Here is a 19,171-nt window from a genome sequence, read left to right as displayed (position 1 = left end):
AATGATGTTTAAGGTAATGTCCAGTTTATTTTCATTTCTGAAATTAATTGTTAACTGGTACTAGTGAGCTAGTTATTAGATGTTTCTTATTCAGGAAAACAGATAAGAATTGTAAATGTACTCTGTGAGACAATGACAGGAACACTGATTAGCTACAACTGTTTTACAATTGTACTTATGAACCTAATAAGCAATATAATTAACTTACAGCCATGACTTTCTGTCTAAGCTGGTTTGTAATAATATTTTTTTAAATTAATTGCATTAACTTAATTAATTCATGTGTATGTAGTCTCTACTCCAGGTTTTGGTTCAGCATTAACAGTTGTTAACAGATTTACAGTAATTTAGTCTACACCCAAATTTGGCTTACTGTACCATTTGTCATTACGTAAAAGTGAGGCCATGGTGCCATAAATTATGCTATGGATAATGAAATCTGATTTGGACTATTTGATTGATGTGAACAACACAGTTTAAGCTTTTGTTCTATTGATTTTCTTGTTGAAGCCCTGTTGATCTGTAAATTCTGTCAGGACGAGGGCCATCTTCCAGAGTTCTTTTGATGGTGTCTTCTGGTGGAACCTGTATCTTCCAAACCCCTCTCCTCTCCCTCTTCCCTTTGTTTATCACTTCTCCTCTTTGCTGAATTGCCTGGCCACGCCCATGGCACTCCAACTGAAGAAAAAGCAGAGAGGCAAATTTGCTTTGCTAAACATCTGCCACAATATGTCACTATAAAATAATAGTCCGTGGACAAATCTGATTGAACTAGTCACTAGACCATAGACCATATGCTTTTATATTAGTACACACTAGTGTACTAATATAAAAACATATGGGCTATGGTCTAGTGTACTAATAAAAAACATATGGTCTATGCTCTAGTGTGTACTAATTTAAAAACATATGGTCTATGGTCCAGTGTGTACTAATTTAAAAACATATGGTCTATGGTCCAGTGTGTACTAATTTAAAAACATATGGTCTACGGTCCAGTGTGTACTAATTTAAAAACATGTGGTCTATGGGCGAGTGTGTACTAATTAAAAAACATATGGTCTATGCTCTAGTGTGTACTAATTTAATAACATATGGTCTATGGTCTAGTGTGTACTAATTTAATAACATGTGGTCTATGGTCTAGTGTGTACTAATTTAATAACATGTGGTCTATAGTCTAGTGTGTACTAATTTAATAACATGTGGTCTATGGTCTAGTGTGTACTAATTTAATAACATATGGTCTATGCCATAGACCATATGTTATTAAATTAGTACACACTAGACCATAGACTCTATGGTCTAGTGTGTACTAATTTAATAACATATGGTCTATGGTCTAGTGTGTGGGTATACTGGAACAGACCTTCCCAATCATCCTAGAAAGCAAAATTCCTAACAAATTGAATATAATGTGTGAGTGATGTTGGCTGCTGAGACAGGAGCAGAGTGAAAGCAACATCTTTATTTTATATAAATAAAAGCCCTTAGCACTTAAACAAACAAAATGAACAACACAGGTCCTTAAAACAACTGACAAAGAACACGGACAACGATTAAATACACAAACGGTAAAACGTAACAGGTACAAGACAAGGAAAAGGTGAGATGACTAACACAGTCAAATGCCTAGACATCAACACCCACCCACCCACACACACACAGGGGTGTACAGAGACAAAAGCACACACACACACACAGACATGCCCGAGGGAGGAGTCAGGGGCGCTACTGTGACACTGAAAACAACAAAGAAATTACACATATAAATAACCTGACCTTGACATTACCACTGCAAGACTACAAGTTCATTTTAGTGGTTGATTAAGGAGTGCACACAAATTTTGCTGTGAGGAATACATTCAAGCTACTCGAAATAGTTTCAGCAATATATGAAGTGTTAATGAAAATGACAATCACACTATACAATGAACAATATGATAACGTGCACCAGAAACTCTCTGACCTCTTGAGGCCTTCTACCACTGAACTTTGAGTGAGCCCCTTTAGGATAATAATTATTTTGTTTTGATATTTTATTAATTATAAAATATCATTTTATGGCTTTTTTCCATAATTGCATAATTGTTTTATGGCAACCAGAATTGCAGCAACCAGCATGTGCCAATGTGTACGAGGGTGTCAATGTGCAGGTGGCTGAGAAAGAGGCAAATGGGGTTACAAATATGCAGCATATGAAGATGCCACAACCCGAAGGGTCAAATGGAAATGTGGGCGGGGCCACCCTGGGTTTCCACTACTCAGGGCATTCGTGCTTCTCACAGTCATATAATGACAAGAGAGAGTCATTACAGCAGACCAGTTCAACAGTGGTTATTCCATTTTTGCTGGAACATAAAAATGTAAGCGTAGTACATTTTTGTTCCTAGTAAGCAACGTTCAATATAGTGCTTATAGTCAATATAAGATACTTACAGTTTCTGTTTAACTGTGAGAGTGATGGATCACTGTGCTCAGGCAGTGACTCCTCACTAGAGAGATAGAGAGAGAGAGAGAGAGAGAGAGAGAGAGAGAGAGAGAGAGAGAGAGAGAGAGATGAGGTCACAACAAAGTGAAAAAGAGGTTGGGTTCATTGGTTTGATTTAGGAACATCACAACATTGAACACATTACTTATTTGTTGTCATGAACTAAAACCTTTAAAGTTGTAAAATACGATTGTCAGTCATTTGTCAACTCTAGCTTACTTTATAGCAGAGGTGGGGACTCGAGTCACATGACTTGGACTCGAGTCGGACTCGAGTCATTAATATTAAGACTTTTGACTTGACTTGAAAAAATATTCAGAGACTTAAGCCCTATCCGGACGGGATTAGTTTCTCAGGGGGTCCTGGGGTAATTTTCTCTTTTACGGGGGGTCCTCTGTGATTTTAATCCCGTCCGGAACGAGCATGTCCGTGTTTTTCTCAGACGTCCTCAGAGAAAATTACAGGCGGAATTACCTACTGTTTTTCGCTGTACTCCGTGGTCGTCTGGTAATTTTAGTCCCGTCCGGATCCACATGTCTGAGTTTATACATGCAGACATCACCTCGCGTTTAATAAAACAGCTATATGTCCACTGCCACGCACCGTAGTTACACGTTGGGCGCGCGTTTTCACGGAGATCCACGTAAAGACAGCGGCGAGCGAAAATGGATTTACTGGATTTTTTAATGGATTTATTTTATTTTATTTAACGGATTTATTTAGCTATTTACATTCATTAGCGATTTTTTATAATGTGTTTTCTGTATTGGTTTAACAAAATAGCTTAACTTAAACGGAGATCTTAAATGCTGAACTGAACAGTAGTAAAGTTAAAAGTTAAAAAGGAATCATCAGAGTTGGCAGTGTGACATTATTAAACATGCTATCACGTGACAAGGCGATGTCATGTGACCGAGAAAGCCAAAAACTCACGGGTCCTCCTGTTTTTTCAATTGCTGTCCGGATGCAAGAGTTTTATCACTGAGTACAAGGGTGAAATATTTTTCACAGACGTCCCCCTGAAAAACTAATCCCGTCCGGATAGGGCTTTAGACTTGACTTGGACTTTTACACCAATAACTTGGGACTTGAATTGGACTTGAACCTGTTTACTTGCAAAGACTTGATTTATTTTTACCCCAAATCTAAATTTTAAAACGCATATTAATATTTATAAAGTGTGCCCCATTAATTTCATTTCCGTCCTTCTGACGCAGACCGGCGTTACACCAGATTCTGTGACCGTCGAGTTTTGTGACCACAGGGGGCGCTATTTCACAGTTTCTGTTCAGAGGCACAAACGCTTTACGAATGCTACGTAAACTACGCTGGTGCACTTTCTTTACTCGTTTTGTTGGTGTCCACGAGCAAAAATATGACAGATGTTTATATTTACATTTATCGTCTCTTAATTACATAAATGTACTTAAACAAGATTTACCATCCCTTCACCATTGCAGCCAACAAAGAAATCATGAATGGGATGTACAGGTGAGCCTTTTTAACTGGGGTCACCAATTCTGACGGCAGCCATCAGAATATGTGACCCCACTGAATCTCCAGGTAACATTAGTAGCCTACACCGTGACCCCACAATAACAGAAAACAATAAAAAAATAACCCTAACCTTTTATTAGTCTATATTTAAACATTTTATCCAAATGTTTAGAATAACCATTCATATGACAGCATCTTGCTTACGATGAAGCTTGCTATTTTCGTGTAAAATGATGTAACGAAACATTCTTGTTTAAGTACATTTATGTAATTAAGAGAAGATAAAATGTAAATGATCTGTCATCTTTTGGCTGGCGGACACCAACAAAACGAGTAAAGAAACGCAACAGCGTAGCATTCGTAAAGCGCTGGTGCCTGTAAAAAAAAAAGACTCGAAAGGACTTGAAATTCCAAGTTTGAGACTTGGGACTTGACTTGACGGTTGCTTGTCTTGACTCGAGACTTGACTTGAGTTGACTGTCTTTGCTTGAGACTTGACTCGGGACTTGAGGATAAAGACTTGGACTTACTTGAGACTTGCAAAACACTGACTTGGTCCCACCTCTGCTTTATAGCATGAAAGTACACTTTATTTTGTCATTACCTTAATCCTTCTATCAGATCATCTTAGCATGTGATAATTTAGTATTGGCTGCATTTGTTAGTTTCAAACAAGATGAGATCAATCCCAATGGCAATAATTTATTAGAGTATTAAAGTGCTCAGTTAAAGATCACCTTACCCATACAAGGATGCTTCACTCTGATTCAGCTGTTGGTCTGAATGTGGAACAGTCCTGCTGATTGCCTACAGAGATAACACAGTAGGTTACCTTCTAAAAACAAAATGTGTACAGACAGTACTATCTGGATCTACTACATGAATAACTAATATGGGTGTCAAACATATTTGGTTAATTTAACATTATTTTGACCATCTGTAGACTGATGTATATTTAAAAAAAATATGTGTAAATACCTTCACCAAATCAATATTTATATTGAAAACATTATAAAGATTCCTAATATATTCAAAAGTGGCATGTGTGTTAATTCAAATAGACAGAGGACACGTTTCCTGCTCTGAACGGACACTCACTGAGCTGCTGTAGGCCCGGGCCAGCATGTCCTGTAAGGAGGGCATGGCGTGTGCAGTGGGGAGGGAGGAGGAGGTGCAGGAGCTGTGCTTGGGCGGCAGGGGAGGAGGTGCAGAGCTGGACGTGGGGACCTGATACTCCTCCAGCGATGCCTGTTAACGGAGAGCAAGCAGAGCATGATGGCACAAACACATCTGAAGGGTAATAGTGCTTCCTGGTGTATTAGAAGCGCAGGAACTGGGCAGACCAGTGCCACCACAAGACCTTTTTCACACTTCTGTGTAGGTGCCTCAGTGATTGAGGGTTTTTTTTAGATACCATCGTGTGCAGTTGAGAACACATGTTGTGGAGGGCATGTGATGCTCTCTCACTCTTTTCATGGCAGCCAGTTCTTTCATGACCGCTTCAATGTCCTCATGGTCGTCTTCCAAATCTTCATCATCCTCTTCTCTACTTTCAGCTGTTGTGGGCCGATATGGCTCGATGAGGATGGACTCGGTCCCTCTGATGTCACAGCGGCAGTAAGGGCAGGTGTGTGCGTCTGACTTCTGTGTGCGGGGAGTCATAATGTAAAGAGTCTGCACGCACATGAACAAGCACATGTGAACTCAGGCGACCGGTCAGAGCAGTGTATCTGCGAATGGACCCCCCCTCCCCCCCATATAAGCGCCCTAGGTACAGTCCGCTGTGTGTGCGTGTGTTTCGTGCCTGTTTGTTGCTGCACTGAATGTCATTGTCACAATATGTGACAAAACCACCGGCCACTCTATGGGGGGGGGGGGGGGGGGGGCGAGAGCATCTCCTGTTCTGGGGGGGGATTGGGGGGGGGGGGCAGGTTTGGTTGGGGTAACAGTACAGCATCCCCTGAATCATTGTCACAATATATGTTTGTATCTGTTGCCAGTGTATGTTTGTGTCTCAGCTTCCCTCGTTCGCCGTGGCAGATTTAAAGGCCCATAAAGACGGTTTCCTTTATAGCTCAGAAAAGCTTAATAATATTTTCCAAAGGATGGAATTTTGAACCTCACTTTAAGGTTCAACATGTGTAAATATTTTTTGCATGAAAGCTGAATGCCATGGATGTCTTTTGTTTTGCATAAAGATTTGAGTTCATTGGAAATTACTCTTCCAGTGAAAGGCAGCAGAGATGCATGTGACCTGCTGTCATGCTTAAACATGTAAATGCTAGCGTGATCTGGGGTGTGATGATGAATGTGAACGCAGTGGAAAATTAGACACACGCACAAGCACACGCACACACGCACACATACACACGCACACACACACGCTCATGCTTGTTGAAGCACAGACAGGAAGTCAAGTAAGGTTATGATGCCTGATGTGTCTTTCACAATACTGAATCATTGTTTGAATGATAGTGGGCTAGCACACACAGTTGTGTATTCAGCTACTACACAGTATGAGGGCTGAAATATTTGTTTTAGCCATTGGCTAGTAGCCGATTTTATTATAGTCATCTTGCACATTATTAAAGGAAAGAAGAGTGAACCTGTTATGTGCTGCAGTTCAAAGTGTTAAGTAATGTAATGTAATGAGTTTGTAATGGCGTGAAGATCAACACACCTGCCAGCCAGACAGGCAGGGTCTGCACAGCAGGTGACCGCAGGGCTGAATACGGGTGTCCTTGTCTCGCTCTGTACAGATCTTACACAGCTGAAAGGTACTGCCAATTTCACAGTATAACTCATATTGCTCCTGCACGAAGGATGGACAAAGAGAGAGAGAGAGAGAGAGAGAGAGAGAGAGAGAGAGAGAGCATGTTTAAGAGAGAAGAAAATTACATCCAAGCAATGGGAAGCTAGTATTTACAGTGACAAATCCATGCATAAAGCTTTTCAATCATAAATATAAAATAAAAATTTAATCAAATCAACGGATTCATTCAGAGACTGTAAATGTTTGTGGATTTTAGTAAGTTGCAAAAATATTTTCTCCATCAAGAAAATGTATTATATTTTAATATAAGTAGTTGTTGTGCTTTCTAATTAAATTATACCATCAATTCAATAATATCACAATAATAATTAATATAGATTAGATAAAAGAGCACTATTATTCAAGTTCAAGTTCAAGTTCAAGTTACTTTATTAGTACCCGTGGGTAAACTGGTTTTGCAGTTCATGAGAAAGGTATAGATGTCCATACATATAGACTACAAACACATAACACATATACATAAAAAAGAAAAAAAAACATTATAATTATTATTATTATTACAACTATTATTAGTTGTTTAGTCATTGTTTTAGATTCCAGTTATTTGGATACTTATTAGGGATGGTACCACATTCTACCACTCTGCAAAAATAGATATTTTTTGTTTACACTAAACTGCTCTAAATAAACCAACGCCTCAGCGTCCTGCCTCTACGTCCTGCCTCTGCATCCTGCCTCTGCGTCCTGCCTCTGCGCCCTGCCTCAGGGTCCTGCCTCAGCGTCCTGCCTCAGCGTCCTGCCTCTGCATCCTGCCTCTGCGTCCTGCTTCAGTGTCCTGCCTCTACGTCCTGCCTCAGCGTCTTGCCTCTACATCCTGCCTCAGCGTCCTGCCTCTGTGTCCTGCCTATACGTCCTGCCTCTACGTCCTGCCTCTGCATCTTGCCTCTATGTCCTGCCTCTGCGTCCTGCCTCTGCGTCCTGCTTCAGTGTCCTGCCTCTACGTCCTGCCTCAGCGTCTTGCCTCTACATCCTGCCTCAGCGTCCTGCCTCTGTGTCCTGCCTCAGTGTCCTGCCTATACGTCCTGCCTCTACGTCCTGCCTCTGCATCTTGCCTCTATGTCCTGCCTCTGCATCCTGCCTCTGTGTCTTGCCTCTATGTCCTGCCTCTACGTCCTGCTTTTACGTCCTGCCTCTGCGTCCTGCCTCTACGTCCTGCCTCTGCATCCTGCCTCTACGTCCTGCCTCTGCTTGGCCTCCCCCTCTTTCATATTCGAGCAGGTCTGAGTTGAAGGTGGACATGGAGTCTCTGCATATTGTCTCTGCCTTGCAACATTATAGTTAGGTAACATTAACCCTAACTTTTATATAACTAAAGATATCATTAATGTTAATTAAGGGAGCATTTTATGTAGTTATCTCTGTGTGATTGTTACTGCAACAGCAAAATGTGCATAAACTGTAATTGCATGTTTAGAGGTTGTTTGAAGATATATTTAATTTAGTTATATACAAAGATATACAGTATACTTAGATATACTTAGTTATATTTTCCTATAAAATCTTCAGCTTTCAAACTAGACACCAAAAGTGCAACCTGGCTGTGTTTCATAAGAGGCTGACTATAAGTTTAAAGCAAACCCTTGTGAGGAAGTCAATTACCTCTGTGACCTTAACTCGGCCCTTCTGAGATGGCATGCACAGACTTGTGAGGTCAGGATTCACATCACGGCCATCCGGATACAAATAGCTGCAAACATTTGCATTCCAGGTTATGGAAATATCTCATATCCTTTGAGCTTCTTTTCTTTAGGAAGCTGCACTATTCACTCACCTTCCCTCTTGGAATCCCTGTATTAGCACCTGGTAGAGAGGAGTGTTCTCTGGGATTGTCTGGATGATGTTACCATCTGTGGTCACATGACCGATTGCCCATTGGCCCATTCGTGTGCAGCTCAGACGGAAAATGTAGCTGGAAACACATTCAGAAAGGGAGTCACGGCCTAATCTTTCTGATCTAAATTCACAGGCATCTACTGGTAAACACATGTTCCTCACAAATGTTTAATAGTTAATGCATAAATCTTTAAACATTCCGTTAATGTATGAATCTGAATGTTAAGATGGTAAAAAAAAAAACCAAAAAGCCATTTTCATTTCATAAAGGCTTTCAAATTGTCCACATGGGCTGCTAAGCTTTCCAAAATGGCTTCTCTTCATCTTCTCTGTGCCACTTTGCTTCTGGTAAAGGCATAGATGTGTTGTAAACTAACACTGTCTTTATGGCTGAGGCTTAAAGGCTGAGTAAATATCAACAGCAGGAATCTGTTTAATTTGCATTCATTGAGTCACATCTCATCTAACTCATGGTTATTTCAGGGTATGTTTACACTTGGCAGCTTTCGTTTCGTTTCTAGACCATGGTGCACACCAAACAAACAGACCAAAACCACCAAGACCCTCAAACAACCTGTTACAGTTTGTTCCAGCTATGAATGCAATACGGACTAAAGTGATGTCATGAAATATGACCATGACAATAAAATGCACTCTTACTGTTTTGCCTCCGGAGTTGTGTCTAATCTTTCTGAATTTTAAACTGGTGAACATACCCCCCAACATATACAAATCCCACACAAACATTTAACACAACATAGAGCATTATGTTATGTTTTGGTTGGCATTATTAAAGTTTGGTTGGCATTATACTTTGGTAGTTATTGTGAATGAATGAATGAATGTTCAATTTAATTAATGTCTTTCAAGATACCCAAGATACCCAATACTCAATATTGTCACAAAATATACAGTATTAAAGCTGTTCGGCTTTTGTTTACATCTTTTAGTTTGATAGCAAATATGTCAGAGTGAATGCTTAGCCTATCAGGAGTAAAAAGCAACAATTTAATCTTTTTTTTTACATTTTGGTCCAGACTAAAGGAACCAATTTACAAATCTAAATGTAACTTTATTGTTCTCTGGTTGAATTCACAATTTGGACCCAAGCTAAATTATTAGATCTTATTGGTAGGCCTAATTATCAGTTACTTATCAGTGCAAGGAAAACTTATAATTAACAATTTGGTACATCAAAAAGGCAGGAGAAAGGTACATCTAAATCAAACAAGTGACAAAAAGCAATGCAATTTAATTGAAAATGACTGACTACCTGAATATAAATTCAGATATAAAATTCAGATTTTTCACTTTCATATGTTTGCTCTGTTCTTCTGGTGATTCTTTTTTAACATCTTTACCAAGCTTCATGTTTCACGCCTCAGTCCCTGCCTGGCCCCCATTCGCATGGCGTACCTGCCAGGTCGGTGTCTGTGATGCTCCAGTCTGGCCGTTACCTGGTCGTAGGTGAGAAAGGCCATGTATCCTGGGTGAGTCACTGCTAGGTGATTCCAGTTTCTCAGCAGGGTCGGCCAGGGCTGAGGTGAAAAGACATTATACTGTCAATGTATGTAATACTTTCAACAGAGCCACGAGAATCATTTGAAACAAAATGTAAACAAATATTAGATGGCTGACAAGACCAAAAATGGCTTTAACATTCAGGACTCACCAATAATATTCTTATATTCCTATGTGTATATATATATATATATATATATATATATATATATATATATATATATATATATATATATATATATATATATATTCTTATACTCTTAAATTCTTAAATTCTTAAATTTCTCCTACAATGTTTGGGTACACATGCAAGTTATCATGTATGTTTTAAACGTGTTACACTTGTATGCAGCTTGCAGTTTCCAGCACACAACTGGTAGCATTACTAGTCATCTGTTTCTTGGTATATGTCTTAACACAGTGGTTCCCAAAGTGGGGGGCATCAATATGGGGGGGTGTGTGTAGGGGGGGGGGGGGGGGGCGCAAACATATTCTCATCTTCTAAAGGGGGGCACGGCAGAAAAAGTTTGGGAACCACTGTCTTAACATATATGGACTCTTTAACATATTGATTCTGGTTGGCTTTCACCTTGGGTGCAGGTGAATTTATTTCACCTACACCTATTTATTTCACCTACACCTATTATTACCTGCTTTCCTAATTAACTGCAATAAATTAATAAAAAAGGCAACAGTACAGCTTTAGAAATGCAATAAACAATAATATATGTACTAGATAACTTCTTAAGCAAAATAAGGTTCCAACAAAATAAGGTTCACAGCTCCGTGTTCCTCAGGAGCGGAATATGTAAACAAAGCGCACGAGGGCATTAAAGGACTGAATCGAAACTAGCTAGCGGTGGTACGCTAACGCCAGTTAGCGTCACCACAGCGGGCGGAAATTATCTTAAAGTTAAGCCCTCCCACTAAGAGGGAAGATATGATTGGTCAATTTTACTGTCATTTGAAACTGGTATTGCGCTGAATTATAACTGTTAGGCCCTCTGTAAATGAACAGTGGGCATCACAGTCCTGATAGGGGGAGACACAGGCTCACAGGCTTCCACTTAACTTAACCCCTCACCTTCCAACACAGATTGAATAGACACGGTTGAATAATTTATTTGCTTATATTTTTGTAATTATTTAGATGTCGATTGTCAAACTGTAAGTAGATTTTTAAAAATGTGATAAATTATATATATATATATATATATGTTTTAAGAATATTTTAGGCCCTCTGAGAGGGCGTAGAGGGCCCTGACGGGTTCCCCACTGATAGTAAGTTGACATAGGTGAGCTTACCATCATAACGAATTTTAATGTGAATGATACCATGTCACAAATGTCATAGCATATTTAACATCAGTTATTATGAATTTGGCCCACTATATATAGCATTATGTAAAACATGAACATTTTCTTTAAATACTTACTATATACTTTCAAACGTTTAACTTTTTTTCTGCGTGCTAGTTGTACCTGAAAAAGTCTGGTGAAGATATCAAACTCGAAGACAGAAATATGGTCGTTACAAGTGAGATCAACCGTTGACTTCAGGGCCATTGCTTCCATCCCCTCTTCAAAGCTGTGCACCCTTCTTAACTGCTGCTTAAAATAGGACCACTGAACTATACACCTGAGAGTGAACAACAAGAAAGCAGTAACTATAATGCTCAGAGGGACATGTCATGTTTTGCATGCAAAGTGCACAAATTCTTTGGAAGTGCACAAAACGTATGACAAAGCACAATAAAGAGTGCTTCTGACGAGTCAAATCTGGTGAAAATGATCTGTGATCATATATTCAAATTCATTAAATCAAATCTACATGCTACGTTTCCTCACTTGGTTCCAAATGCTCTTCTCCAAAACTCCTTCGCCTCTGCCTTGGTTAGTTTGAAAGTGTCGCCCTGAAATCGACCACCAGGAAACAAGGCACGTATCTCCCACAACATGTGGCTGAAGAGTAGAGACAGCTTGGTCAAGTTTCTTCTGAAAGAGGAATATGTGAGATCATGATATTAGAATAACAACAAAAAAGGTAACGATTACATAGTGAGAACGATTAATAGTACAGTGTATATTGTGTACAGTAGTACACAATATACAGTATAGTAATAGTATTTAATAGTAGCAGTTAGATATAAGCCCAGGTGGAATTTCACTGCTTTATGAAATAGTTATTCACATGCATTCATGTAACAAATCAAAAATATATACTGTACATAAATAATTAGAAAGGAAACACTTTCAAATACATTAACACATAAAGGCAAGAAATCGTGTAAATATGCACAAGACACATGCATGCTAGCTACTACAAACAGGAAATCACAGGCTTACATATCCTGTCCTGAATCTTTGAAGTTCACTGACAGAACTTTCCACTGTCAAATGACCATGTGTAGACAGTACATTTCGTTGCCATGTCAGCATCCCTGCTACAATACAATTCTCTTAAAAGACATGTACATAAACAAGTTCATGTTTATGTATTTGTCAGCATAAAAAACATAGGGGAAAAGTATTATTATTATTATTATTATTATTATTATTATTATTATTATTATTAAGAAGAAGAAGAAGAAGACAAAGAAGAAGAACAAAGTGATTAAGTCTACAAACTATGAACTGGCAGAATTTTGTGAAACTTAGAATTTAGTAAATAAGCCCATCCTCCGTAAACACTACAAATAATGCATTATGTTTTTGAGTAGAGTCACAGACGTAATTTTGTTAATTCAGTTTTTACGGTTAAAACCAAATATTTAAATAGCGACGAATCCATGTCCCCCCCACTTTTGAAATCAAAATTACGTCCATGAGTAGAGTGATACACCACTGCATCTTGTCATAGGTGTGCTGAACTGGGTGAGACGTGTTGTCTTGCAACCTCACTGTTATCACTGTCCACATCTGCTGTGGAGGAGCAGAAAACAAAGTTTTGATATAAAAATACATGTAATTTTCTTTTGTTGATTTATTATTAAAAATGATAAAGCAACTTGCATGTATTTGCTTAGCTCAACCTGTTCTTTGGCCAGTTCTTTTGTTCTGTCAGTAGTTATAAGTTGTATAAGTTATCATTCATCATTCATCAGTTATCATTCATCAGTTAACTTTTGAGAATAAACAATGATCTTAGAGGGTGGGTACTTAACAGTACAGCTTTAGGCTGTATGTGCTTTTTAACTACTTCCATGTGCTTTTTGTACTCATTTATGACATATTTTTTAGTATTTGTCTCACTGTTACAGCTTAATTTTGAGATTGTTGTTTTTCTTATGAGAGAGTTACTTGGTGTTTAGTCAAGATGAAAAGCAAGTTACATTAGCTACGAGCTAACAAGCTCAAGTAATGACAAAAGCTAACTAGCTAGCTAATTAGTATGGCCAATTATTTAGCTTATTTACATGGAGGTTCATTTTATTTATATGTCTCATTCAGGGAAATAGCCTGTTTGTCATGGTAATCCATATAGGTATCTTTGTCAGATTTCTCATTTTTATTCCATAAACAAGATCTAATTTAGAAACTGACTAGTTAGGTTGCTAACTATTTAAGCCTATAGCTAGCTGACTTGTTCTTTCTGGCTAATGTTAGCTTCTCCTCCACTCCTGAAATATCCATCAATGCAGGTTCAGACATAAACAGTTGGCTGGCTATGTAATCCATGGTTCAACTCTCACAGTTGATTTTGATGTGTTGATTTTTTGAAAGCCATTCTGTGCATCACCCCTAATTCCACCAATCAGTGCCATACTCATAAATTATTCATGATCCCCTCAGAAGAAGGATTAAAAAGAATAAATAAACCAAAGGTTTGTTACATTCAAATCACAGTGCTGTAAATGGATATATAAACAAGCATTTTTTAGCCTGACGAAGGTCACATAAAATCTATACTGCCATCAAAGAACAATAAATAAAACTGAATTAATGCATTCTAGGGTACTTTTAAGCAAAACCCTAATCCAGTTCAAAATCCAGTTACAGAAAGCTGTCAACAGTGTGTCGGTAACAGTTTGTGGAGTATGTTGAGATGGTATGTACGCATTGAATATTGTTCCTGCTAAGTGACTTCTCAAGATAATATCCAGAGATGTAAATTTGGAAAATAAAGAAAAAAAAATTTAGTTACACAGTTATTTAAAAGTCTTTTTTTACAACTCAAAATAAAGTGTCACCAATATAATTCCCAGTAATGTTATATGGTGTTATACACTTTAATTGAAAATGTAATACATCTTGTGTATTCCTGGTATTTTTTACTTTGTTCATACATTTCCCAGTACTGATTCTTGATTGTGATGCTCTGTTCGATGATATTTTGTACTTTGTTCCACTTGTGAGTACCGCTTGACCGCGATTACATTCTCTCCTCTGATTCATGACGATGTTACAGATATTCTGTTAAGAACTTCTTAATTCTTAATCTTAATACAAAGAACCACACAAAATTGTGTTAAAACAATCATGAAGGACATCACTAACTCTAATAACTCTTGAAAACTGTACATTACCAATAATGTAATAAGGTACAAATCTGCAAACTAAAAATGTAATGCCTTCCCAAAAAATTTATTAAGGTTTTACATTATTAGTCAAAATATTGCATTAATGGTCAAGACCCTGTATTGTATTATTAAGCAGATTATTACATCATTACAATCATGTGCACAATTGTATTACATGAATGAGGTTATAGTATTATTGGTAAATTATTAGAATGTTAGAACATTAGAATGGGTTGTATACACGTAACAGTGCGTTGTGAATAATCTGTGGTTAAACTGTGCCAAGAATGAAACATAATGTAAATAGGTAGTAGATCAATAAATAAATGGTGATGTTACCTTTAGTTACTTTCAGACAACATGACTTCCTCAATACCTTAAAATCCCTCAAACTTTTAAGTTGCTTGGTGGTTTGGTTTTGGGTTTTTTTTTCCCTACTGTACAATACTTTCTATTATCTTTCATAACTATTGTATGCTTTTTGAATTATTCTGTTGTCTTTTTGTGGGCTTGCTTGTGAAGCGCGCCTGGACCATGCCATTTCATTTGTGTGTTTAGTCAGACAGCTCAAGGCCACGCTGGACCCTTATGCCAAGTTACTGGCTTTAGCTGGCAGAAAGTAGTTTTCTTCTATTAGCATCATAATGGAGAAGTCTTCCAGCGCTCATACACATGGGCTATTAGTAGTCAGAGTAAATCTGCTACTTGGCACCCTCTTAGTGTAGGACAGGACGAAAACCAGGCACACTTTAGTTAATAAAGGAGTTCGCTATAAAGTAGCAAATGCCTAACTTTTGTGAAAATTGCTAAAGATATTGGGCATTTATAGTCATCATGGTTGTAGGCAGATCAGCTTTAGATGTTTAGCGTTGGCTTGCGCTTGCTTGGATATTTTACATCACAAATGTTGGCTTTTAGATTACCCTTTCAGCTGCAGACACAAGTCCAGAGCAAATGAGATCTTTTTAAAGACTTGGAAACATTTGTGTTTCACTCTGTGGTCATTATTGGAACAACTTTATTGAATCGCATATATCTGGGAGTGAACCAGTGCTGTGTGTGTGTGTGTGTGTGTGTGTGTGTGTGTGTGTGTGTGTGTGTGTGTGTGTGTGTGTGTGTGTGTGTGTGTGTGTGTGTGTGTGTGTATTCTGATTCAATATTTAATATTCAAGATATTCAGTTACTGAACTAGCGCCAAAGTATAATGTTGTGCAGACATGGCAGATTTCAACAGAAACAGAACAACTGGACATTGTTACATATGCATGGTTAAAGAACATTTGAGTGTCTCCTCTCACCTGGAGCTAGACATTTCCTCAAATATCTTCTCCTTCCCATCTTTGAACAGCAGGACAGCCCTGTCTGTCTTGTCCAGCAGGTGTCGAACGTGGATCCTCAGGTAGTCCACTTCATCCCCGCGTGTAGAAGCTGTGGCCGAGGCCCTGTAGGGAGCCCATACTTCCATCAGGAGGTTCCTCGTGTCAAACACCAGTTCCGGTAGGTACGGGGGACTGTTCTTCAGACCTAACCGTGAGTCGGTACAGAGCCTGTGCAGTTTGTCCAGCCTTTTAAGCACCTTGTCAAGGAGTTTACAGTCAGCATTGGTAGGGGGCTGGGATGAGGAGTGGGGCAGGTTAGGCTCAAGGTTTTGACCTAATCCCCCGGAACTTCTGGACACTGCCATTACGGATGCGAAGTGGACGTCTTCTCTGTGGGTTTGTTTCTCCAGCAGCCGTACACAACGAGAAACACGTGGAGCAATGGCCAGACCCCGATCCTACATCTGCTGAAGATGTAGCACATATCTAGATGGGCAGTGATCTCTATGGTTCTTGATGTCATTCACTTCCGTTATATAGCCTGAACACTGCCCCTCTCTTGAAAATGATGAGACACTGGTAATAATGTGGACCTTAATTTAAACATATGATCAACAGTAAAGAAAGATCTGCATATTGAAGGTCTGCTCATCCTGCAATCATGCCTCTGCGTTAATGCACCCCCCCCATAAAGTCTTTGGCTCTTGCTCTGTGTATTTGAAGCCACTTCCTGGGGTACTTTTTCTTTTCTTAACTACTGAATACAAGGTAAAGTCCTTCATATCATTTTGACTGATCAATATATAATTCAGTAATTTTTGAGAGGTCATCTTACCATACTTTGTTCAATAATCCATTGTATGGTCCATTTCATAAAATGTTGTTAAATCCATCTCAACCCATGTCATAATCCCAAGGTTTGACAAAAAAAAGTGTTGACTGACGAAAAATGGAGAATATCAAGCCAATTACAAAAGTGATTAATAAAGTTAGCAGTGCTGAAACACCTTCAGAGGTTATGACTAAATGACTTTACTCAAACACAGTTGTCCGAAAAACCCATCAAATCACTTATATGCTTCTAATAATAACTGTGAAGGATCAACATAAATCTGGAGAGAAATTTACTGAAAGTGCCTTGTCCTGCCTGCTGTGGCAAAACTCCTCTCCCGCAATATCACTCCACCCCTTTTCACAATAAGACTCTCACTCCCTCCAGCACCCATGTGATCTCACTCATACTGTCCATCTGATTCTATGTTTAACCCCAAAAATGGTTGCAAAAAGAAAATATATATACTATATACAACAGGAACTAACTTAGCTGTAGACATTCATGTTTTTTTCTCTCTCTTCTCTCTCTCTCTCTCTCTCTCTCTCTCTCTCTCTCTATCTCCGCCTAACATACAATCTCAGGTTAGTTTCCGGGTAGTAAGCAGACAAACAGGTTTTCTTTAGGCCTCAAGGGGGCAGAGAAAGAATGTAATATCATAATAGAAGTTTGTACCATCTAAATGCAACACAAAAAAGAGTGTGGTAATTACTAAGGTATTGTAACTAACAAAGTCATTTTTAACAAATACATTTTTATGAGGCAGAGACAGTGAATTTTTGTGTGATTATTTTAATGGGAGTTTTATTCATTATTATTTAGCTTAAATGTAAATTAGGTATAGGAGGGGAGACAGGACTCACAAGTTTCTTCACATCATCACTTTGCAAGTATAAGCAATTTCAAGTGTTTTATACTTAAAGGGCAATAGGTATTTAAATGTTTTTTTTTTTTCAATGATGATTCCTCTTTATGGAACAGCCATTATACTGACCCCTGGTGGCCAGATAATTCAGCTTTTTGAAGACCTAAGCATTTAAGGTTCCATTACCAAAACCCTTCACACTGGACAGCAAACCTGAGGAGGGGCTACTGACTTAATTCAAATACGGAATCGAGAATAATCCTTCACAAATCCTAAAACACAGCAGTCACAAGAATCATTCATAAGTGGAGGCACAGAAGAGACCCCCCCCCCCCCCCCCCACCCCACCCCGCCACTCCAGACCCTCTAACAGACATACTGGTTCCAGTCTGCCCCTGTCCACTTCAGATGGTCCTTGCACTGTTAGACATGTGTTCCTATATTAGTGCTCTGTTTTATAATATTTAGTTTAACCATATATACACAATATTGGCCATTTATAGCCTTCATATATGGCTGACTAGATTTTGATCAATACATTTGGTATTAAAAAAGCAAAGTACAACTGATTGAGTCTCTGTCCCTGAATCCCTTGTCTTCAAGTTTAAACCTATTTCTTAAGACTAAATAAATAAATTCTGATTTTGTCAATCCATTATTATTATTATTATTATTATTATTATTATTATTAACTCGACTTCTCACCATTTGGAAGACCAACAACGAATACATTAAATACACTAGCAAAATACATGCGCGCGCACTCTCTCTCTCTCTCTCTCTGATACCTGCAGAGGGCAGGTGCTACGTACTAATACTCTATACGCACTCTTGATTGTGAACGAGAGTGTGAGAGGTGTGTCGTGGTGTGGGCGTCTCCCCAGAGGATCTGGGCCAGCCTACCGTCACAGCTTTGTACTGCTCTCAAGTGCTTGATACTATTTGGACAGAAATTACTGTCCAAGTAATATGCAATGCAAAAACATTATCTTTTGACTTAATTTTCTGAAAAGAATAAACATAGAGCACATAGAAGACTTTCTGCATTGAACATTTAAAATTGTTTTTTAAATTGCTGTCGTCATGCTACCATGTGTTTTTGTTTATATGTTTTACTTTTAAAGGTATAAACATATGACTCGGCCTCTGTTATGTAAATAATGGTTTGGGTCTCCTGTTACGACAAACCCAAAGCTAAACACCTATGATTAATGGTATAATTGTAACAGATTGCAGCTGGTCAAATATTTACTGAAATATTTGAAATATACATAGCATGTATGTTCTATCAAAATAATTTAATTTAAAACAGTAGGATATTTGACAGCATCTTTTGTTGTGTAGAACGTTTTTTTTCTCTCTCTCTCTATGACTGCAGGTGAGCCAGGCCCGTCTCTCCTACCCTGTAGGAAACTACCTACTTCTCTCTGTGGATTCATGCAAATTTTTCATGAGGTTCA

The 19,171-nt window shown here is 38.5% G+C and overlaps 1 protein-coding gene across 4 annotated transcripts; it reads right to left on the bottom strand.

Annotated features, from left to right (window-relative positions):
* Positions 1-2: 2 nt before the first annotated feature.
* cblc (Cbl proto-oncogene C, E3 ubiquitin protein ligase) lies at positions 3-17,413 on the bottom strand. Of its 4 annotated transcripts, none has more exons than XM_076971853.1 (13): positions 16,850-17,412; positions 15,994-16,481; positions 12,024-12,170; positions 11,658-11,814; positions 10,071-10,192; positions 8,593-8,730; positions 8,421-8,508; positions 6,669-6,800; positions 5,456-5,632; positions 5,087-5,236; positions 4,731-4,795; positions 2,440-2,495; positions 3-678 (listed from the first exon to the last, which is right to left on the bottom strand). In XM_076971853.1, exons 2-13 carry the CDS (start codon positions 16,377-16,379, stop codon positions 533-535), a joined length of 1,764 nt encoding a protein of 587 aa, XP_076827968.1. In that variant the 5' UTR covers positions 16,380-16,481; positions 16,850-17,412; the 3' UTR covers positions 3-532. The 4 variants fall into 4 exon arrangements, with proteins under 4 accessions (XP_076827968.1, XP_076827969.1, XP_076827970.1 ...); XM_076971854.1 differs by having other exon boundaries at positions 15,994-16,478; XM_076971855.1 differs by having other exon boundaries at positions 12,024-12,167; positions 15,994-17,413.
* Between the last annotated feature and the right edge of the window lie 1,758 nt (positions 17,414-19,171).

This window comes from Brachyhypopomus gauderio, chromosome 13 (assembly GCF_052324685.1).
Source record: "Brachyhypopomus gauderio isolate BG-103 chromosome 13, BGAUD_0.2, whole genome shotgun sequence".
NCBI classification, from domain to species: Eukaryota; Metazoa; Chordata; class Actinopteri; order Gymnotiformes; family Hypopomidae; genus Brachyhypopomus; species Brachyhypopomus gauderio.
This window is presented reverse-complemented; position numbering and strand designations above follow the sequence as displayed.

Coding starts and splice junctions, on each gene's coding strand:
- cblc (XM_076971852.1), bottom strand. CDS start 16,379: ATGGCAGTGTCCAGAAGTTCCGGGGGATTAGGTCAAAACCTTGAGCCT. Junction 8,731..10,070: donor CACAGACACCGACCTGGCAG/GTACGCCATGCG, acceptor ATGTGTTTCCAG/CTACATTTTCCGTCTGAGCT. Junction 4,796..5,086: donor CCCGGGCCTACAGCAGCTCA/GTGAGTGTCCGT, acceptor TTATCTCTGTAG/GCAATCAGCAGGACTGTTCC.